Raw genomic sequence first — 22,923 nt, 5'->3', positions numbered from 1 at the left:
TTTGGCATGGTGCCCACCATCCAGTGGCTACAAAGAGAAACTCAGTGGTAGCACCCGTCTCTCCCCCCACGGCCCCCAAGCTCCCTCCTCGCCCCGCCTCCCGTTCATGGCATCAAATCAAACTGCAGCAGACTTGACAAATCTATTTGGCACGGTTCACGCAACTTTTCCAACCTGAACAGCCCAGACAGCTGTGCTGAGGCACCATGAGCAGTGCGGGGTCTACACACGGAACACAGACATCCGGGAGACAGGTCTGCTAAAGAAGGAGCTGCAGAGACCACCCTGAGGGGAGGACTGGCAGGTCTGAGCCACTCCCGCCACGCCCACCATGCCCGTCACGCCTGTCATGCCCATGGCAGGGCGAGGGAGCGTGGGACAGGGCAACGCCACAGGCAGGCTTCCAATCTGGGTACCAAGAGGATGAATCTCTCGTGGGGAGGGGAAGAGCTTTTTCTCTGCCCCGGCACCCTTTAAGTGGGCAGGACTGAGTCACTGAAAAACCAAACAACAACAACAAAAGAAAAACAAAATTACCCCTTGGCTACTGGGGAAAGAAATTTAGCCAAGGGAGAGAAGAGGAGGCGAGAGAGAGGATGACGTGGCCAATATGAAAAAGCTGAGAAGAATGATTCTCAGGGAGACCGGAGAGCTCAGTGCCGTTCTCAGGAATACCTCCCCTGAAGAATGAATACCAAGGATAAAGCCAGGGAGGACAGCATCCTATCAAAATGTGCAGTGCTAAGGTATTTCCAAAAGCGGATTTCCTACAAATGGCGTTTTAAATAGCATCCCGGCCCAGCTGTGTGCTTTTAAAACCAGCTTATGCTACAGTATCCCTCTGGCCAGCGCTGCTTAGTCACGGAACCTGGACGGGGAGCCTGGCCCGGGAGGCGGTCAGGTGGGCCTCCTCCCCCTCCCCCAGGCATCCCCCATCCAGCTGCCCGGCTGGGTTCCACCTGTCTGTTACTGAAAAGGGTTGGTGGAGAGAGGCCTGAAAAGACGGGGTGGGCCGGGGACAGGCCTCTGCGCTCCCAGCACCATGGCAGACTCGGGCTGGTATCCTGGGCGCGGCTCCTGAAACCAGCGGAGTCGGCGAGTGCCCAGGCCTGGCTCCAGACGCCAGCGTGGGAGGTCTTTGGATGGCTGAGCGCTGCTGTCTTTCTCTGTGAAACGGGGAATTTTGCATGTGTGAGATACCTGGTAATATCTGGAAGTCATGATTTTCAGATGAATGGTGCCATGTTACTATGGTGATTTTAATTAAAAAAAAGAATCCACTCCTCTAAAAAACGCATGTTTCCCAAGTGAAACAGTGCCCACATTCTAGTTCAGGGTTTTCTGGATCCAAGCTTCCCAGCTGCACCAGCAACAGCCAGCTGCCTGGGGCCGTGGCAGGAGTGGGGGAGACCGTCTGGAAAAGTCTCTGGCCTCTCCAGGTTTGGCTGTGTGGGTCCCAGTTTGATAATTCCCAGCCCAACAGACCAGGGCCTGTGGAACTGAAGCAGCAAGGAGGACAGACCCTTCCCTCTGTGCCCAGCTCCCTCCAGGGAAGGAGCCCTCTCCTTCTAGACTGAGTCAGCCCCTGCCCAGGGGAGACCACCGGCATTTGCAACAAGCCCCGCCCCGCAACACGCTGAGCGTCCCTGACACCCGGACATCGCCATGCCAGCTGCAGGCCTGTTCACACCCCAAACGCCATGTGTCTTAAGAAAGCTGAGTGCCGGACACCCATCCATATGAACAAGAAAAGCCCCACGTCGCCCACACGGTCGCCTCGGGAGCCACAGATGTGGAGGGCACCAGCCTTGAGGATCCAAGGCTTGGCGGCCCAGCCTGGTGGCCAGCTCAGATCTGTCCCTGAGAGGCCGCATCAGTCCCCTTTATTTACTGTCCTCTTTCTTCTTCGGGACATTGTGATTCTCTCTCAGGATCTGTGCCCTTTCATTTCCAGACCTCGGTAACTCCTGAACTGTAGCTACATGTGGTTTCGTGATTGTTAACCCAGCATGGGGAAGGGACATGGGCCGTAAATGCTCAATGAATCCTGGATGGGGACGCAGACCGGGAACACATTTTCTCCCTCATTTGCAGTCAGAGCACTGTGCGAGCTCGCTCTCCCTCTCTCGCTGCTGTGCAAGACACAACAGCAGCCAGGCTGTTGGTGAAATGGGGCTTTCCAGCCACTTCAGCATGAGAAGGAGTATTTTCAGGGCCAGCATCTCCAGTGTCTCCACCAGTTATTTGAGCTTCACGGATCCAGGCCCCTCCCCTATGTGGGGTCGCCTTGAAGCTCCCTGTCCCACCCCTGCCGCCCCGTCCCGGCTTCCCTTGAGGTGGGGAAGTGGGTTTACCTTGTGGTTTTTGCCGTGCCGGTACACCATCCAGTCTTCACCATTAGTGCTGACTTCCAGCTTGTAGGATTTGACATAGTAGCCATTCTGGGTCTCCCTGGAAACTGCTCCCTGTGTTGCAATGGCCGTGAGCATGGTCAGAAAGCGCAGGTCCACCTGACGGAGAGAGGCAGGGAAGGTGGGGCAGGACTCTGAACCCACGCAGGCAGCCTCCCGCTTTCTTTTCAAAGGACGCACTGGAATCCTTATGTCTGCGATTCCTTCAACGTACTGTTGACCAGCATCAGCTGCCCAATTCCACTGGACAGTTAAACTTAACTTATTTAACACTAAATCAGACACCTTTGAAAGTGTGACGATTATTTTTCTTTTTTTTTCTCTTTTTTGCAAATCTGAACAGACACCATTGAGTTTATCTTAAAGGAGCACTGACGTCTAGAGCTCCCTCCATGGAAGGAGCCCTCTCCTTCCAGACCTAAGAGCCAGCACTGCCCAGGGCAGACCACTGGCATTTCCAACAAGCCCCTTCTTACTAGATGGCGGCCTGCCTTGGAGAGCGAAAGCAGATGCTGTTCTAAGGGAACAGTGGCTAAGTCCACTCCATGCCACCCCACCCCAGCCCAACTCAACCCAGTTCACTTACGATGCCCTAGTTGCAAACGTCTCAGCTCGGGGGCTGTCTCCCCTCCCCTCAGTCCCCCACTCCATTGTGTATTTAGCTGCTCAGGTCACTAAGGGGTCAAAGGGCAGGCAGAGTCTGCCCAAGCAATTAGGCTTATGCACCACATCCTGACCTTTTGCTCGATGGGGAGGGTGGTGACACTCTGAGGCACCTCCCCTCCCTCAACACCAAACCCATTTGGAAATTGCTGGATGGCATTCCTCTGCTGGCCACAGCGTTTCTTAATGGCAACCTCTATTTGATCCAAATTTAGCCAGCACGCACTGGTAAAATTGGATTCAGCAGGCATTTACTGGCTACTGAGTATGTGCTCAGCATTATTAAGCATTCAAATGAAATACGCAGTGCTGTATGTGTGTATCACAGACAGGTGGACAGCAATAAGAGGCAGTATACGATTAAGACCAAAAATAACAAGTATAATCAATGGAATGCTGATTATATAGGAGAACTTCCTGGAAGCTTGGGATGAGAAGGATTTTTGAAGAGGCAGAGGAGAGAGTGACAAATGGCCTTAGAGTTGTGCTGTTAGAACCTCTGTGGACTTGCTGGAAGTTTCTAAGTGGTCTTTCTCTCTTTCCTCTTGTTGGCTCTGCAACCTCTTTCTCAGAGCAGAGGTCACCATGTCACATCAGAGCGAGGACAGGCCTGTCCCTGGGTCACAGGCTGTCTGCCGTATGTCATGAAAGCACTCATTGCTCTAGCATGGAACGAGCAGCTGGCTCTTCCCTGGGGAGGAGAACTGGACCAGTCTGCAGCCAGGGAAGATTACTCACCACGAGGGGCAAGTCTCATTCCGAAGGAAAGCAGACAGTCTGAAAAGATGCTGCAGAGCATCTGGGCAACTAGCATCTCATTCCCGGGGTGACAGGTTCCCATGTGTTCTCCTGAGTGCTGTGTGCAAAACCTTCCTGGCAGGACTCCCTCCAAATAGCAAAGATCAGGAGAAGCTGTCATGCTCAGCTGGCAATGCAACAAGCCTGCCTTTAGGAGCACGCCCTCCGGTCTCCAGTGCCTCCCTGTGCCCAGAATGAGGAAGATCTGCAACTGTTGATGGGCTGCTCCTTGGATGTCTAGAGTGGTAGGGCAAACAGCATCCTAGTCAAACAACTTCTCTGAGGCCTGGTAATCTTCACAAGGGCATGGGCGTGTCCATCTTACTGGCCATTTGATCCCAGCACTTAGCCTGGTGTCCGCACGGTTTGTTTGTGCCTGGCACACACATCTGTTTTGATGGATGAGTGAGTGGAGTTTTCAAGAATGCTGTGTTCATTTTCTCTGTGTCCTTTGTCACCTCTAGCCGGGGACCTACTCCCCTTGCCCACCACCACATGCACACTCGCACACCCTCTGGCATCTAAGTACCTGGAGATACTCCTTGCTGGAATCCAAGTTGGGTGTCCAGCCATTGTCATCACCGTGGAGCCGGCTTTGTTGAGGTGTCCACCTCCCGTCAGAGTAGGTAGATGAGGCGCTGATCTGCTCATTAGCAATCCGGCCAGACTCCATTCCCAGAGGGACGTTGCACTGAAAGCCTGGGGAACGGGGACGGTCAAGGGCAGAGTCAGGTCTTGCAACCTCCAACCCCTGGGACTCCCAAAACGCTGCTCCCTTCTAGGGACAAGTCCTTGCAGGCATGCTCTCATCTTAAAGACCTAATTATACACTCACATTTCTAAAACAACTACGCCACATCACAGAGCTTGACAACCCCTCTGGATCTGAAAGAAACTAAATTGGACCTAAAAGAAATAAGGCTATGGATAAATAAGAATCATCATACAAATTGAAAAAACAATCTAAAGCACAAGAACTGTCAGTGCTGCAGGCTATGGATGCTCACAGGTGCCAGATGCGCCACGGCTGAAACACAGGTAAGCGGTGATGGACTCGTGGCAGTTTGGGTGGGCCGCTGCGTCGTGGGAAGCCTGCTTTATTAATAAACACCCAGGAGGCACTTTTGTTTCTTTCTTTCACTCAACTGTCTCATGAGTTCTGGCACAGAAGACAGACATTATAAAGCAATAAATACCTGTCTTTGGGAGATCTCTCTATGAACACACGCATGTCACTCTGTCTTCCCCTGTGCCACCTGTCTGGGAAAATGGACCTAGAAGCCACTTACTCTGGCCTTGGGCCATCAGTTTAATCGCTGTCCTTCCCATGGATTCCATGGACACTGGTCAATATTTGTGTGTGCATGTGTCTGACAGGACCAGCAATCATTTTCAGGTCTCAAACCTATTCTTTAGCTCTGTGACTGCACCAGCTGTTTGCAGAACTCGGTGCAATTTGCAATACTGCTTTCTTGTCCCTCAATCTTCATGAGCTCTTTGAAGGAAAAACAAAAGCAAAACCCAAAACAAAAGCCATCGACTTTCCAGCAGGCGAGGCTGCCGTGTTGCAGGTGTGCATGTGGTAAGCTGTGTACAACCATGGCAGGATGTCCCCAGCTCCACTCATCCTCAAAGTGTTTCTTTAGTCCTTCGAGTTACTGTTTGGGTTTCTAAGTGGAAGGGGCAGCACTTTCGAAGCACATGTCCGAGAGAAACTGATTTGAAGATGTCGCTCAGGGCAAGAGACAGATGCCTAGACAGCAGGCTCCGCGACAGCTGGGGGCAGGGCGACACTTCCACTGCCTTGCACGGTGCCTGGCACCTCGTGGAAGCTCAAAGGCTGTGTTTATTGGAAGAATGAAGTGACAGTCCAAGCAGTGACCCATCTAGTGAAAGAAACTCTACCCAGGACCAGAGATATTTAATGTCAAAATATATAGAGAGAGAGAGAGGTCTAAAACTGCTCAGTTTTGTGATGATGGCACTGAGGCTTGGAGAGACTCAAAAACTGTCAGCCCAGGTGGGGACCTGTACTGACATCCTGCCTCACCTCCCGTTCATTCATAGAGGAACACACTGAGGCTGGAGATGCTCCTCTGACTTTCCCTGGGAAGAACTAACTTGTGGGACACAGGCTTCTTTTACAGAAATGAGCACCCACATTGACATTTGTTTTATTTTCATTAATTCCTGCCTAGCAAGAGGACACAGCTCCCGTTCCTCAAACTCAGATGCCACTGCAAATTCTGCAGTATATCCATCTCTTTCTCTCCCAGACACCAGCCTCTCTTCACGGCGCACTCTCACAGCCCTGACGGAGGACAGGACAGGGGTTCCCAACCCGCCAACTCACTCTCTAGTGGCTCCTGGTGGACCAGGTAGTACCGTGCAGAGAAGCCATCCTTGGCCACCGCCATGTCCGTGTGGAAGGTCAGAGAGAGGATCCCGGTGGACGAGCGGAGTTCAGAGGGGGTTTTGGTCCCACAGTACTTGCCAATCAGGGGGCCGACTGGACATGCAGGACAAAGAGAGGTCAACAGAAACAGAAATGCCAAACTCCATTTTCAATATACTCTCCCTCCCCACAGCTGCATGTCATTAAACAGAGCATCACCTTGTAGGCCTCGGCATAAAAGAATAAGCAAAGATGTGTTCTAAGAGCAATGTCTAATATTTCTCCTGCACATCAAAAAGTATTTTCACCGACCTAGCGTCATTCTGTTCTCACGGCCCTGGTAGATGGGCCGGAGAGCCTCGTTACGATGCCTGTTCAACAGAAGAAGAAATGGAGGTTCCGAAAGGTCTTTTGCCTGTTCACACAGCTAGGCAACAGCAGAGCTGGGATGCAAACCCACGTTTTCTGACACAGTCTCATGCATTTCTCAGGAAATGAAATCGTTTAGCCATCCAGTCTCCCTTACAGAGCAAAACAGTTAGAATGATGACAAAGTGCGAGACTGGCGTCCTCGCTGACACTGACCACACCCAAGACCAGTGCTGGTCTCCACCTGAGCAGTGCAGGCTCCTCGTGGCCTTGGGTGATGGGCCTTTTTGACATCTACAACTGCATTAATAATAAAATTATAGTAATCATGAAGATGATGACAGCAGCTTATTTATACTGATGAGACACAGATAGGTTAAGTAACTTGCCCAAGGTTGCAGAGCTGCTAACAGCAGAGCCAGGAGTCAAATCTAGTCAGTCTGGCTCTGGAGTCCTATTTGGGCCTAGAGGGTGGCCACTGAGTCACTTTCTTTCTTTTTTTTTTTCCCAAAGATTGGTACCTGAGCTAACATCTGTTGCCAACTTTGTTTTTTTTTTCCTTCTTCTTCTTCTCCCTAAAGCCCCCCAGTACACAGTTGTATATTCTAGTTGTGGGTCCTTCTGGTTGTGCTATGTGGGATGCTGCCTCAGCATGGCCTGATGAGCAGTGCCCTGTCTGCACCCGGGATCCGAACCAGGCAAACCCCGGGCTGCCGAAGTGGAGTGCGCAAACTTAACCACTTGGCCACAGGGCCGGCCCCCATGAGTCACTTTCTGTGGAAATCCTGACTGCTGGGGCCGGAAAGAACGTTAGCTATAGGTTTCTCCTCCTCCTCCAGGTGTGTCCTCCACCTCCTGCTGTCCTTCTCCAAAGAAAGATCTCCCAGAAAGGAAACCGCCCTTCTGCCATTTCTCTGAAATCGTCCCGGAGAAGGATAAGGAGAGGAAGCCATCATGGGTCACAGCTGGACCCTAAGGGGCCCTGAAGTCGCTGTGTGCTTTTTATTGTTACTAAAGCCATCAGCAGGCAAAGGCGAGGCTCCCGAGGAGGACTCGCGCGGCCACGTCACTCACCATGTGGGATGCCGTCCCAGATGTCCAGCCAGTCGTATTTGCAGTCTCCCTCTCCCACCTGCAGAGGGTCATGCTCCAGGTCAAAGGTCAGAAACTGCAGGACGATCTCCACCTTGGGTTTGGCCAGGATGGTGAAGGTGCAGTCCAGGTTGTGCGGGTACTTCTCGGGAAACCCGGGGGACTCGATGGTCCCGTTGGGGCTTGTGAAGTTTTTGGAACAGTCTTCGGAGCCTGGATGTAAAAAAGAGAACGGTAGCGTTATGCAAGAAGAAGAGGCCTTTCTTTGCTGCCTCTGTCGCATGGGTTATTTAAATGTTTGGGCCCAAATCCCCCAGCCCGTTGAGGTTTTTGTTTCCACTGGAGTGGCCCTTGAAGCAACAGACTGCACATCCACGTTTCAAGCCCTTGAGCCAGACCGTCTTTGGAGGGACTCGGGGAGGCGAGCTGGCTTGCTCTCTGGGGGGAGAACGGCGAGGAGACACGGCGGGGACGGGGGGAGAAAGAAGTGTGTGTGTGAGACGCAGAGACGGGGAGACCCAGTCTCTTGACCAGAGGAACAGAGTCTTCTTTCTCAATTACTCAGCTGCTTGCTCCAGAATGTAAGTTATTTCAATCCCTAAGGAAGGCTTGCTGATTGCCAGCAGGGAAAACAATGTCTCCCCTTATTTATTGCTGACCTCAACACTAGCCCCTATTGTACCCGAGCCAACTGAGTGCCCCTTCTCCCTCCAAGATCCAAGGTGCCTCAGGGGAGGGGCAAAGGGGAGCTCGGGTCTCATTCATGGCATGACTACATTAAAACGAGCTGCTCTGTAGCGGCCAGACAATTAACAATCGACGTTTGTAGCCGGTGGATCACAGCAGGGCATCGGGGATGGTAAAGGCTGCTCCAGCAGCAAGTTTGGAAAAATGCGGCAGTGGCCCGGCATTTGGAAGGCTTCTGGCTGCTTTGTGGTGGGGATGGCCTGGTTTCTCTCCCAAGCCCTTGTGCCTGCTGTCTTGGGACTCATGGCCTCGTCCTTATTAAATGCCGCACACATTCACATCCTGATGCAGGATTGGAGTGGGGCGGGAGCTCCTAAGAGGATTATAGCCATCATCTCTCCCAACACCTCCAGGTGGAGGCGCATTAACAGGGCCCTCGTGGGCTGTCACCCCGCCACCATTAGCCAGGCCAGGCCCCGGGACGGTCCCAGGACCCTGCAGCCCAGACCGCGGGCCCACGGAGATGCCCAGCGCGAGCGGTGACGTGAGGTGACAGACTGAATGTGAATGCTGGACAATCAGAATCGATTTCGCTACGTTCTGATTTTAAAATTTAAAAAAGTAGCAGGATTTATGAGGAGAATAATGGGCACTCTAAGCATGAAGAAAAAACACAGAAATACTCAATAAACCAGGTGTTTACTGGCAGGAAGTGTCCTCTGGGGATCCCGCTGAAAATAACTATGTGATGTCGATACGCTGATCTTAGCCCGCAGCGAAGTCTTCATCCGAGGAGGCTCCTACAGCAGGCTCCTCCTGAGTCTCTTTATTGACAAAGGCTTTCTGGAAAGCACAAATGTCTGACTTGGACAAGGTGCCATGCAAATCAGCGGGGGAGGGGCACTACAACTTTCTGTCGCATCAGACAGGAAATTCCAACGTGCCAACTCACCTATCCGTCACCTCCGCCCCTCTGCCCTGAGCTGTGTCTTGGCGGGGCGGGGAGCCAGGACACCTGGGCAAAACCCAGCCTTTTCAGGACTCCTCGGGGGCTCTCTAAGCATCACATCTCAGAGGCTCTGTGCTCCATCACGCAGGGGCAGGGCTAGGGGGCAGCCAGGCCCCAAGAGATGAGTGGGACGGCTTCCCCCCAGGTTGTTTACCATCAGGCCCCCAGCTCCCGTGGGCCTCCTCAATGGTCCAGGATGAGGCAGCTTGGCAAAGCCAAGCCAGCTGGCTGGTCTTCAGGGGGCCGAAAGGAATTTTGAAAAGGTCAGCCTTCTTCATGTGGGCCACTTTGCCAGAAGAAATTAACTCTCTCTCCACAACTGGCTTCCAAGCAGGAAGAGGCATCCTGACACCCCTCCTCGAGTTTGCTCTGTTGTCCTTCCCTTCCAAGGCAGGGGGTCCCTACCCCCCTGGGAGCTGGGAATGACGGTGGACCTTTCTTGGTCCCTGCTATCCACGGGGGACAGGTACTCCCCACAATGGACACCTGGTAAGCCCAAGGGAGGCGTGGAGAATGTGAGATTCTCAAGTGCCCACCATTTCCCTGAGGTCCTGCATTTGACTGGAGAGAATCTGTCAACGCGACGTCCTTAAGGAAAAAAAAAAAGTGTGTCTCTATCTCTGACATGTGGCTATACACGGGTATATCCTCTGGCTTATTTTGAATGAGGTAGAAAAATAGTTTTATCCTTTTTATGCAGAAAATTCAAACCTGTCTGTTACAATCGTGCATTCGTCTGTAATTGTGCCATCCCACTGTCTGGACGACAAAGCATCAGGAAGCAGGCAGCTGAACAGCAAATGTAGAGAAGAGATCTCAGAAAAGGGTGACCATCCCTGGGATAAAAGGTGAGTCTTGCAGATATCTGCTTAATCCAAGATCCTTTTCTGCAATGTCTTAAAAGGATTTAAGGTTAAAAAAATAGTCAACAAATACTCCAGTTCACTCAGTGCTAAGATTGTCCACAGAAGCCGGGGACGTCAGCTGCACAGGATGATTTCACACAAAGGACTTGCCACGAGAAATGCCCACTCTGCGTTTATCCACTCTGAGTCTCACAACGAGCCGGAGGCAGAAGAATCGGCACATCTGAAGCTAAAACAGGGCGGATTGATCCAGAGCTGAGCTTGGCCTGACCACAAGAGGCGGACTCAGTCCTTCACTTCAGGAGGGGGAGCAGGGGCACCCCAGGCCTTCTCTGTGATGACCCCAGAGAGCTCAGTCTCCAAAATGTCACGAGGCACCAGGAAAGAAAACTTGATCTTGAACTTTGGTCAAAAGAGCCTCAGAAAACTAACAAACAAACCAACCCACATTTTCCAGTAATTCAGTTTCCAGCGTTTAAGTTATTTTAAAATTGCTTTCTCTGCTCTGCTCAGGGTTTGGTGGTTTGAGGTCATTTAAGCCTACGAGTTGCTTTGGTTAACTTTCATGTGTGCACAGTCTGGTCTACACAGACTCTTTTATACACCACTTCATTCAGGGCAAACAGGAACCTCCCACCCCGGCCACTCGCCCGACTGTCCCGAATGGTGGGTTTCTGTCTGTCATTTTGGTTCTGGCCAGGGCAATGCACTGTCGAGGGCTTCCAGAACCCTCCACCCCCGTTGCTTGTGCATCTGTGTTTGCAGCTCCTCCTTCTTTCCCTTGGTGAGTCTGACCAGCAAACAGCTGAGTTTCCTGCATCCCCTCAGCATGCCCATGCATTTCGTTCACGTTCTGTGAGTGATGTGAACTCTGCTCATTCTCTCTCAGGACCCAGCAGTGGGAACGTGGGTGCCAGACACGGCACCTGGAAGAACACTCATTTTCCTAAACTTCCCAGCTTCGGATCTCATACCAGCATGCAGACATGTTTTATATAGGTGACTTTCCTGCGAGAGCTGCCCTTTCAGCGGGCATGCTGGCAGGAGGGTGAGCCTGAGAAGGCGCTGGGCGCTCCCCTCTTTCTCACAGATGGAAGCGCGGCTGTCAGCGGTGGGCCAGCTTTCGCTGCAGTAACCTCTGTCTCCCATCCTTGAAGTGCACTGCCCACTTCGCCATGCTCACGCCACCTGCCTTGGCTGGCAGGTTGTCCAGGCGGTGGGCAGCCTCATCACCTCACTCGAGAGGCTGCTTCAGCCATCCCCAAACAGCAGTGCTGACTCAGCACGCCCTCTTGTGCGTTCTGGCTTTTAATATTGCCCCTTCAGACCTGTGTGACAGAGACAGTCAACATTCACCTTTTCTCGGGCTTTCTGGAGAAGGTGCATCATCCTTCATGAAATACGACGCTGGGAGGTGAGAAACTGAGTGGAGCTTTAACTGTCCCGCTCTGACTCCGTGGTAGGTCACTGGGAGGCCTGGGGTAGAGCTGTTTTCCTTTTCTGGTCAGCATGGGGGAGCTGAGGGACAGCCTTGCACTGGGACCTTACTCCCCAGCTGATATCCCAGGTCCCCACATGCCAGGTGTGGACAGCGCCCTCATTTTCACAATGGCAGCATGTCAGTCCTATCCTTTCTCGTTCCAACTCCATGCCCACCTCTAGTTCCATATCCATCCAACAACACCTCCAGGCGTCTGTTGTGTGCTGAGGGTTTGCACATCCATCTCTCCACTGGAAGAGGGCAGGCGCCCGTTTTCTCTCTCTCTCTCTTCTCTCTTCCCACTGCTCCCCAGCAGAGGATGGTATGAGCAGTGTTCCACGTGCTGCTCACGCCCACTGATTTGAATCTTGTGCAGGACTCAAGGGAATGTGGGCCAGGCTATTCGGGAGCCTCACACCCGCCCAGCCGCTGGACACACAGATCGGCAGTCCCGGTGCCCTCACGGCGGCAGGAGCTTGGTGGCCTGCGGCAGACTCCTGCCTGAGACGGTCCGGGCTCCCACCCTGGCTCGACACAGGCCCCACCCCTTCACTGGATTCTCCGTTCTTGTTCTCAGGCAGACAAATCTGACAAATATTTAGACAGAGTGGATATAAAAAGTGCTTTCAGCAGCTACCACTTCCTCTCTAGAATTGTTCAGCGAAAAAGGAAAACAGATATGAATAGTTCCCCTCACACTGAACTCAGCAGGCGCGGACTTGGGCCTCTCGATGACAAGGCTGACAGCCTCCCCTTTACCAGCCTCCACCCTCGAGCTTGGAGAGACGACACACTTGTGGATGGGGTGGGGAACGGGTGAACTGCGGTTAAGTGTCACTTAGCCTCAAGATGCTGCGGGAATGGCGGGCTGCTTGGAGTGCTCAAGTGCGGACGCTGAACCACGTCTTATGAACAAAAGCTGGCTCCACCCAGCTATGGAAGTGAGCCCCAGCACATCTTCTCAGGGCCTGCAGGCACCCAAGGGGCCCCAGCCGAGAGCAGAGAGTGACTGGTCCAAGGGCAGGGCTCACTGCCTCTTCTGGTGCTGTCTTTTTGGCTGTTTTCAGGGGTCAGCTTCATCGGCATTTGGGAAGTGGGGTTCAGTGGGTAGAGGTGGTCAAATGGATCCGGCGAGGGGAATCTCTAGGAGCCAGATCTGAATCTAAAATCTACGGTGTGATCCCACTTGGGGGGTCACAGTAAGATCTTTGGACTCTGAAAACGGAGAAGACAAGCATCTTTCTGTCCCAAGTAACTCCAAATATTGTAAAGGCAGCACTCACCCATGGGAGGAAGTTCATCCAAGTTCTGCTTTTTTCCAGGAAGATAACCATGATTTTTAAAAACATACAAACATCAATTCTTTCCAAAGTGTTTTCTGTATAATTGGTGACCCTCCTCTTTCAGTGCCACAAATGACGCCCTCTGCCGGCCGGGCACCCAGCACCGACCCTGCGCTCGCCTTCTCCAGGTGGGTGATGCCTCCACTGGCTGCTCCTCCTGGGCGTCTCCAGGTCCACCTGGAACCTCTCTTCTCTCCGTCAACTTGCTCGAGCTGCGTAACACTGTAGCCCTTCCACCCGTCTCCACCCCCTGGGCCCCAGCCATGAGCACGTAAGCATCCCACACCGTGCCCACGGCCAGACACAGACAGCCCCGTCCCCCTTCTCTGAGAGGCCCGCACCCACCTGTCTTGAAGATCTCATAGCGCAGGGAGAAGCCTGCCCCCTGCCGGGCGTAGTCAGAGGTGAACTTGATGTACAGCACGGAGCCCGAGGAGATGATGGTGGGGGGTGCGATGTTCCCGCAGTGCTTCCCCAGGAGGTCTGCAGACTCACTGTCCCCATCCCGAATCTCGATGAAGTCATACCTAGGTGAGGGGACACAGGGCAGGTGAGAACAGGTGGGTGTGAGGAGATGCGCAGGCCTGCTGTCTCACGTGGGCTCACTGCTCTCCCCCGGTTCACAGATGCTCAGGTGTTTCAGGTTGATACACAAAGGCGCCACCAGCACGTGGACCGGCAAACAGATGTGGGAGGTTGCATTGCTTCATTAAAGCTACAGAGCGAATGTCCCCTCAGTGCGGGGACAGATTTTAAGACCTTATCTCTTGCCCACATAAAAGCAGTAGTATCATTCCATCAAGTATCTCAAAACAAACATTTTTTTTCTTCCTTCGGTAGCACCATTTGTATTTCCACTATGATCTCTCTGAATCCTAGTCTTTTCTTCTTACCCAACCCCTTTGAGCATCAATTTCTTCGTCTGTAAGATGAGGATAAAAATATCCACTTCAGAGGGTTAGGATGGAGATGGAATGAAAAAATAAACGCGAGGTGCTCGGCCCGAGCCAGGCACACCCGGAGTGTTTCAGAGATGGTTGTTTCTTCTCCTGCCCCGCCCCCGTTCCCTTTTTCTCATGGGCCGTCCCCTCTTCTCTTCTCTTTAATTGTTAATGATGATAACTCCCCACCCATGAGCCACCTCACTCCCCGAGATGACTCTGCCAGGTTCCCATCAGCAGTGTCTAGTCAACAACACGTTTTTAAAAGGAGTCAGCAACAGATTAGATAAGGCAATAAAACCACCTCCAAAAGCAGGGGGCTCCCCAGGGACCCAGCGTCTGTGAGCACATAGCCATCCGCCTCAGCAAAGGCAGAGCCAGCCGCCGCCCTCCCCAGGCCAAGGCCTGAGCTCATTTCAGAGTCAAACAGCCTGGGGTGGGGAAGACACCTCAAAGATGTCCTGGGCTCTGCTCATGGATGGTGGGCACACTGGGCCATTGTGTCTGCGCGGACGCATGTCGGCCTTGGGCTGTGCTCTGGTCTTCTCTGGGCCATACTTCTGGGCTCCCAGCAAACAGTCCCCTCACAACTGCTGAGGTGGGACGCTCCTTCCCCACCAGCTCCCTTCAAATCACCGGCCAGTGCACCACATACTGAAAATCAGCCCTCTTCCTCTCCCACCCTGTTTACTCATTTTGCATCAACCTGTTAAGACAACTTAAGAAATCTCTTTTACGTAGAGAGAGGGTCTGGAGACACCACCCTCCCTGAGATGTGCCCGCTGGCTCCTGCCACACATGGGGTCTGTGGGAGGTCTGCCTGCAGAAGGGGCTTGTCTGAGCTGAGCCAGAGGCCTGAGGCCTCACTGCAGCCCTCAGGAGCCACATTTCAGATTGCTTAGCCCCTTCCAAATGAACAGACCTGCGAGGAAGTATGCGGGGACCAGCATTAGTTCATTGTTAGACCCCAGAGGGCTGGAATCCTGCAGTGGAAAGAATGGCAGACGCTGCTTAGCATCTGGACAAGAGATGGCTGGGCCCGCCCCCAGGAGCTCTGGAGAGAGGGCCCCAGAGGAGAAGGGCAGTGGGGAATCTGTTTAGGTCTGTGACGTCCCTGTGGGAGATGGGGCTGACTTTGAAAATGTGCCTCCTCCCTTCGAAAACAAAAGTGAAAAGACAGTTTGTTCTAAGAGGAAATTCCCCAGACCTTCTGGAAAACCCCTCTTGCTATTTCCACACCGAGGTAGGCACCACTGGACAGTCACGCTCAGCTGAGTAATGGTGACGCCAGACCCACCACATGTGACATGGTCGAGGAGCAGCATCGGCTTCGTTCTCTAAGCAGACACTTCCTGGAGCTCTCCTGGAGCAGCCGGCGCACGGCCCCGGGGAGAGCGTCCCCCAGTCCTGGACACAGGTATAGCAGGATTTGGATCCCAGCTCAGCCTTAATAGCTGGGAGCCCTCAGGCAAGTTACTCAACCTTTCCGGGCCTCAGAAATGAGGAAAATAAAAGTAAAATAGGGAGATCAGAATATTTCTCCCAGGGTTCTTGTGAAATTCAAATGACCAACATAATCTTTAGAAAGTGTCAGTACACAGCCTGGCAGTTAGTGAGTCATAACAAACGTTAACCGTGATTTGTTGCAATCTCACACCCATGTCAGAGGCGAAGAGGTTGAACCGTAGAGCAGAGCGACTTTCTGAGAGCCAGCAAGCGAGCAGAGGCGCCACAGAGCAGGAGCGTGCATCTGTTTGCACATTTTGGAGGACATCTTGGCAACAAGGTGACAAAAGTGAATATGTTCCTGCCCTTTAATCCTGCAATCCCACTGCTAGGAATTTTCCTAAGAAAATAATCAGAAAATTGTGCAAAGATGTATATGCATCTTTGTGCATGTATACACAAAAAGTACATGAAAAGTGAAAAGATGCTTTGTTTGTAAACAGGATCCTGTCTAAACGTCCAGCAACAGAGGGTGAGCAAATCCATTTTGGTGTATGTATAAAGTGGAGCACTCTGCTGCTATAGTAAATACGGCTGTAGGTCTGGGTTTTTTGTGTTTATGGAAAAATGCCCATCATATAGTGTTAGGGTGAAAAAAAGTAAATTTTTTAAAAAAGTATGTTGTAAAATATATATATTTCCTTGCATATACATACAGAAAAAAGCCTGAAAGACTATATTCTAAAAAAATTAACAGTGGTGAGATGTATGGGTGGTGAGATAATTAGTAATTTTTACTTTCTTCTGTGTTCTCTTTTATTATCTGAATTGTTTACGATGAGCCTGAATTTCTTTAATAAGCCACAAGTATACAAGATAAAGCTGCTTTCATTAAGAATTTTTTCAAAGTAGAAAAGCTAAAAAAATAACCCAGCTCTCATAATGTAGCAGGTGAAAAAGTAAACCTCCTCCTCATCACCATCCACTCACGGGATCACAGGAGGACTAAGTGACACATGGCATGTCAGAGCACCTGAAATAGAGCTGGGGACGTGACCCACTCTCAATAAATATTTAAAAAAAATTTTTTTAAGGCCACCAGAGAGCTCCAGTTTTTGCGTTGCCAATTTCTCTTGGAAGGATAATGAGAGGCCCTGGCCTCCCCCGGCTGGGTCCTCAGAGGTGGAGGGTTCCATCTGGGGGCCTCATCACCCATGGAGTAACGTAGGGGATCAGCAGACTCAGCGAGGAGGCAGGGCTCCCCAGACAACGCCACAGCCATGAATTTGCCTCAGTTTACCCCACGGATATACCGCCAAATCCCTTTTGGTAATGCAGCCAGCTACAAATCCATCCTCACGTTCCTACAGACACATATAGTGGAGGGATGCATTTTGGAAAAAGGGTCAGATAAATCAATCGTTTTGTAAATTTTCTTTCTGAGCTTGTTATTCAAGGACCCCCTGGTGACTCCTTTTGTGAGGCAAATATCAGCCCTTACTTGAACCTCTTAGAAAAACTGGTCTTTCCTATCAGGTTCGCTCCAGGGGAAAGCAGCCCAGGGCTACAGTTTGGTCACTAAACTCCCCCCTCGCTCCAGGGTCTGGACTCTGCCCTGCAGACCAGCCCCAGCTCACCACCAGCTCTTGGCGCAGGCTCTTTGCATAAAGGGCACACTCCGAATGACATGCTGACTTCACACAGAATGTCTCATTTACCTCCTGCGGGACTGGCTCATTTGGGGAAATTTCTTATTATTAGGGATTTGCTACAGCTGGAGTAAATCTCCGAAATTTCAGTGTTGCGAGGTTCGTTTGTGAAGGCGCTCACAGAGGCTTAGGACGTTTGTGGCCTTGGAATAAATATGGCTTTGCATCCAGCAACTACGACGGCGTGTTTGTTCCGTAGAGGAATCTGGGTACAGACTCAGTGTCCCCCCACCACGGCAGTCCAGCAGGGTGACCTGCAAAGCTGTGCTCCTGGAGCACGGTCCTCATCTTCCGGAAGGAAACAGAAACCAGCTAACAGACACATTAGCCACTGTGTTTGCATTTCATTATTCATAATCTCCCTAAAATGAAAAAATTCCTGCCAAAGCTTTAACGCTAACTTTTATGATTGTCTTTCCTTTCCTAAGCCGAGGAGCCATCTCTACTCCAGCTCTTTTTCTCCCTGAAATGGCTCCCAGAAGCCTTTCACTTTCCCCTCACAGATTCCGACATCTGCATGTGGAGCATTTGTCTGGAGAACGCTTTCTCTGCTTTCTTTCTCGACTTCAAAGTCTTAATTTCTCTCCCCAAACCCACACTTGGGGCGTGGGAATCTTGATGGTGGAATTAATTTTAAGAGTCCACGGGAGAGAGATGAAAAAGCCACAGTCTCATCTCTTCCTCTCATCACCAGGAGAACATGAAAAGAGGCCTTCCACTTCCCACAACGCCACCCTTGCTCGCCGCTTCCCAGCAGGCCACCAGAGGCTGTGCAGGGAGATCCGCCCCCGGGCCCTCTCACAGGGCAGGACGCCCAGCCCCTTCCAAGGTCCACCCTCTGATGCCACCAGAGCTGCCCAGGAAGGGATTTCTGCAGCGGAGGGAGAGCACCTGGGTACTCTGAGGAAGGATGCCACACCCCTTCTATGGGATTTAGGTCTACACATGAGAGCACCTGTGTCCACCCACGTCCCAGAGCCATCACCTCTGCCAGGCAGGCACTGCCTCTCTTCATGCTGCTTGTCCCATGAAATGTTTAAGACATCATCTTTTGTACATGGCAGGCTCTTTCCAGCCCCCGGGCCTTTGCACATGCTCTTCCCTGTGCCTGCAACATCTTTGCTAGCTTTTTCTGTGGCTGGTACCTTCTCATTCTTCTAAGAGAAAATGTCGCCTCCTCAGAGAAGCCTGCCCCTACCTCTCCCTCGCCGCCCTCTTATTGCCTTTACAGCTGTTATCGTAACCTGTAAAGGTAACATCAATACTCTATTTGTTTAGAATCTGTGTCCTGCACTAGACAGCAAGCACCCTGAGGGCAAGGACCTCACTCTCACTGCTGAGTTTGACACGTGCCTGGTACCTGGCACACGGGAGGGCTCCCTACTTTTTGTGTTGAGTGAATAAATGGGCGAGGAATTGAGGCCAGCGTGACACGGTGAGAAGATGGGTTCTGCGAAGGGGCCTTCCAAGGGGTTTGACGGGCTTGGTCCGTTTTCCACTCTGCCTTTGTGCCCAACACAATCCCTGAGCTATTCTGGTTGTATCTGGAAACCAGAACGTCGCCTTGTGACTCGAAGACACGAAATATAACATTTTGAGTGGAAGAAACATCTCAAATCATGCTGACAGCATTTTCACTATTAGCGGCAAACAAATCAACTATAATTAAAATGCTGTCAAAGTGATTTGAGATTTTTCTCACACTTTCAAAGTTCCATATTTCATGAGTAGATTATCCAGGCCAGAGAATTTATCACCTCCTGGAGTGCCTTTCTTCCAGGAAGCTCAAAGCCATCGACAAACACTGTCTTATTAATCCTTACATTAAAACTGCAGGAAAAATAGGAGGAAAACCAGCCCTGTCATGTACAACCTCCCACCGAGGAGGCTGGCGAGATACACAGAGGCTGCGGGCAGCCGGCAGACGCCCAAGGCTCTGGTCAGTTCAGAGAAGCCCAGCTGCTCGGGCTCGGAGGGACCCCAGCCTTCATGGCGGCATCGCCTCGTCATCAGGGGGATGGTTTTAGGAAGCCAGTTCCATCTCCTTGACTTTCTCCCTTCCATTGGTATCACCCAGTGAGGGAGAAGCTGGTATGTCACTGGGAAGAGCTCCCCCTTACTGAGCATCTCCTAAGGGCTAGACCCTCAGTTTACATACTGGTTCATTTAATCCTCACTGAACACATACCAGGCCTGGTTCTGATGACCATCCACTTGCAGGGGCAGAAACTGAGGCTCAGAGAGGTTAAGCAGCCCACCCCAAGAGACACAATGAGGAAAGGGCAGAGGCAGACCTTGGGCCCAGGTGGTCTCTGGGAAGGCACTCAGCCCTCGCCTCCGTCCTCTGGCTTGCTGTCCAGTGGAGGCCCGAGACAGCGGGATACCAGATTGACACACCACACAGCAGATGGTGCCAGGGACAGAGAAGACACTCGGGCTCAGTCAGAGACTCAGTGGCACCTCGCTCTTTTCACTCACTGGTTTGTTTAAACAAAGCCTAGAGGACGTGCCAACATTAACAGACACATCCCCAAGAGCAGCAGTGAGCAGATCTGCAATGCACGGTGTCAAGGCTCACCCAATGGAGACGCAGCTTTGTAAGTGTTCAGACGGGATAACATCTTAATTTTTGTAAGTGAAGTATTTTTATAAGCACATACACATCCATATGTGAACATACGGCCCATCGAGTGAGAAAACAGTATCTGAGTATTTATAAGCTCTCAAAGAATCCTCTAGAGCACACATTCTTAAGCCCATGATTGCAATAGGGTGCATGGATGAGTTTCAGTGGGTTGGGGAAGCCCTCTCATCAGAGGCAGGAATTTTGTGCGTGTATGCACAGCTTCCTGGGGAGGGGTCTCCAACGCCTGTCACACAGATGCGGATCTGTCTCCACGGCCGTGCTCCCTGGGAAGGGCACGGCTTGGGCTCTGCCCACAGACACGCCAGCTTCCTGCCCTTGCTGCTGGGGCGACAGCAGGCGAGCTGTTCGCCCTCTCTGAGTCTCAGTGTCTTCATCCATAAAATGCAGATAACGACAACCCCCTCCTTGCAGGATCGTTGGAAGGACTGTGAAGGTGCTTTAGGCCCGGCACAGCGCCCGGCCCTTAGGAAGCACCTGGGAGGCACGGGCTGTTGTCACTATTACCCGTGTTCTACAGAACAGGACGGTGGACGTGGGCCGAGGAGAGGTACAGACCCCGTGGAAACCAAACGCACGAAGAAGGAAGGACGCTCACAGAGTTAGAGACGAGCTCATGCCCCAGCCTCGGTGTCACGGAGGGCAGGTTCTGCAAATCCACCTCCTGCACAAGCCCAGGAGCAGCGCTGTGGTCCCTGGAGGTTCTCAGATTTCATTCCAATCTTGTGTTCCTGAGTCTGGGCTCTGGAACCAGCCTGCCCGGCTGAGTTCAAAGCCCAGCTGGGGGCCCCACCTCTCAGGTGGGTGAGGTAACGATGCCAGCCGCTCAGCAAACAGGTACATGTCCATCATCCTCGCTGCCGTTGCTGTTACCGTTATTTGTTATCTAACTCACTCAGTTCTCTGACTCCAAGGATGCAGACAGCGCCCAGGTGCTACCTTTGTGTATTTGCGTCAGGGCCAGGTGCCTTTTTTTTTTTTTTTTTTTTGCTGAGGAAGATTGTTGCTGAGCTAACGTCTGTGCCCATCTTCCTCTATTTTATGTGGGACGCTGCCACAGCATGGCTTGATGAGCGGTGTGTAGGTCCAAGCTCGGGATCCGAACCTGTGAACCCCAGGTCACCAAAGAGGAGCATGTGAACTTAACCACTATGCCGCTGGGCTGCCCCAGGTGCGTTTTGAATAGCAGCTGTTTGCAGTTTCATTTTCTTCCTTCATCTCTTCCCAGCACAGATCTCTGATGTTTTGAGCTTGTCCACACTCCCCCCACAGTCGGGGTCACAGGGCTCTTCAGGAAGGAGGAAACCTGACCACCCAGCAAAGGAAGTATGTGAGAGAATAACCCAAAACAAACCGAAGGAATTACTCCACAAAACCTTGAAGGCAAGAAAATGGAAACTACAAATAACATCTATTTATAATTGCTGGTTGTTTTTCCGCAGAAGCCCTGGGATGATGCAGAGGCCCCGCCGACCCCATTGTTCCTCACAGAGCAGCTGCCAAGAAGGCTCGCACTGCGAGGAAGAAGGTGGCTGCAGACACGTTGTCTGACTCGGCCGGCCAGGGACGAACTCTCGGAGGACGGAGGGTGCACAACCAGCACCCACCCCCTCCCCAACCCTCCGCTGAGCACCACCTCTCCTCCGACCCCGCTGGCTCCCCAGAAGGCCCCTTGCTGAGGCCCTGGGCCTCACTGCTCGGTTCCTGGCCCGCGAGCACAGGGAGGCTGCCCTGGCTGGGCCGTGTGCTCCCGTAAGGAACGACGTTCCAGGCGCCGGCGGCCGGTGCGGGTCAAGGCTCTGGGGTGGCTGGCTCCAGCGGCACTGTTGGGTCTTTCTTCCGTGTGCTCCACCGTCTGTGAAATCCTTGCCCTCCACAGTCAGCCAACAGGGCCCTTGCTAGCACTGTGTGTTGAAACCAGGGTGGACAGTCATGACAGCCCACGGTTGATTCCCACCCACCCGCGGCTGGAGCTCGGGGGAGCGGGAGCGTGAAGCCCCTCAGGGCCAGAGACGTGCGGGGCTGTCCTCGGCCAGCCTGGGCCAACCATGCCCGCAGGCTCAGCGTGCCTCCGCTCCTAAGTGGGGACAGGGACCAGCCTCTGTGCCTCTCAGGGCCGCCTGGAAGGGGCAGGAAGTGACGTGGGCCCACAGAGGACACGGCCGGTGCCTGGAGTGCCAGCTGCGTCCCTGCACTTGGCCGAGTGAGCGGTCCCCTTCCGGACAGGCGCTCACTCCAGCTCCAGGGGTCTAACCGTGAACCAGTCAGAGCCTCCTGCTCTGTCCCAACGTGGCAGCCTGCGGGCCGAGGTGTGCGGGCACAGGGCGTCGGTGACAGCACGGGGAAGTCCTTCATGGTTTTCCAGGGAGGGAGGCTCCCAGCCGCTTTTCTGTCCCCCTTTGCTGGCATCCGACTTCTATAACGAAACTTGGAAAGTGCAAAACTTGTCTGAAAAACGTGCCATGCAGAAACTCAAACAGTGGCCGGTTTGAGAGCCCTGGCAGGTGCGATGCACCCTGCTCCTGGATTTCACTCCCACCGGGCTCCAGGTCACAGTGCTCAGAGCTTCTCCAGCTCCAGGGCAAACCTGTCCCCACTGCGCACAAAGGACTACGGTGGCAGGTGATGGGCCTGCAGCCTCCGGGCAGGAGGGGCTGTGGCCGCGCCAGTGGAGACGCTGCAGGGCGCGCTCGGGGCTCCTGGGCTGTCCCCTGCCGCCGGGGACGCGCTCCTGAGGCCCGCACGCAGGCCCGTGGCCGCTGAGCAGAGCAGCCCGGCCACGGCCACGCAGCGCCCCCGAAAGTGCCCCCTCCCCGCCACAGAAGGGCCCTGCTCAGAGGGGCTTGACCCGCGTTTGCTGGGGCAGAAGCATTGAATGTTCGAGAACGTTGGGTGCTCTCGGCTGGAGGCCCAATAAGACCAGGAAGCAGTAGGTCTAGGAAGGACACCAGCTCCTACAAGAAGGGGAAGGAGGTCGCAGGAAGTCTCCTAGCAGGATGCGCGGCTGTCAGACCGTGCTGGGCCTTTCTGCATCCCACCGCCACGCAGGCCATTTGCTGGGCCAGCGCCC

General features: G+C 52.9%; 1 protein-coding gene across 2 annotated transcripts in view; it reads right to left on the bottom strand.

The window, feature by feature from the left end:
- Positions 1-22,923, bottom strand: part of NRP2 (neuropilin 2) — a 112,226-nt gene that overhangs the window by 66,292 nt on the left and 23,011 nt on the right. For both annotated transcript variants that reach the window (XM_046658117.1, XM_046658116.1), the window contains exons 3-7: positions 13,459-13,640; positions 7,711-7,941; positions 6,226-6,381; positions 4,402-4,571; positions 2,355-2,510 (exon numbers count right to left, since the gene is read on the bottom strand). In XM_046658117.1, coding sequence (XP_046514073.1) covers positions 2,355-2,510; positions 4,402-4,571; positions 6,226-6,381; positions 7,711-7,941; positions 13,459-13,640 — 895 coding nt within the window. The remainder of the gene's footprint in view (positions 1-2,354; positions 2,511-4,401; positions 4,572-6,225; positions 6,382-7,710; positions 7,942-13,458; positions 13,641-22,923) is intronic.

Source organism: Equus quagga, chromosome 4 (assembly GCF_021613505.1).
Source record: "Equus quagga isolate Etosha38 chromosome 4, UCLA_HA_Equagga_1.0, whole genome shotgun sequence".
NCBI lineage: Eukaryota > Metazoa > Chordata > Mammalia > Perissodactyla > Equidae > Equus > Equus quagga.
This window is presented reverse-complemented; position numbering and strand designations above follow the sequence as displayed.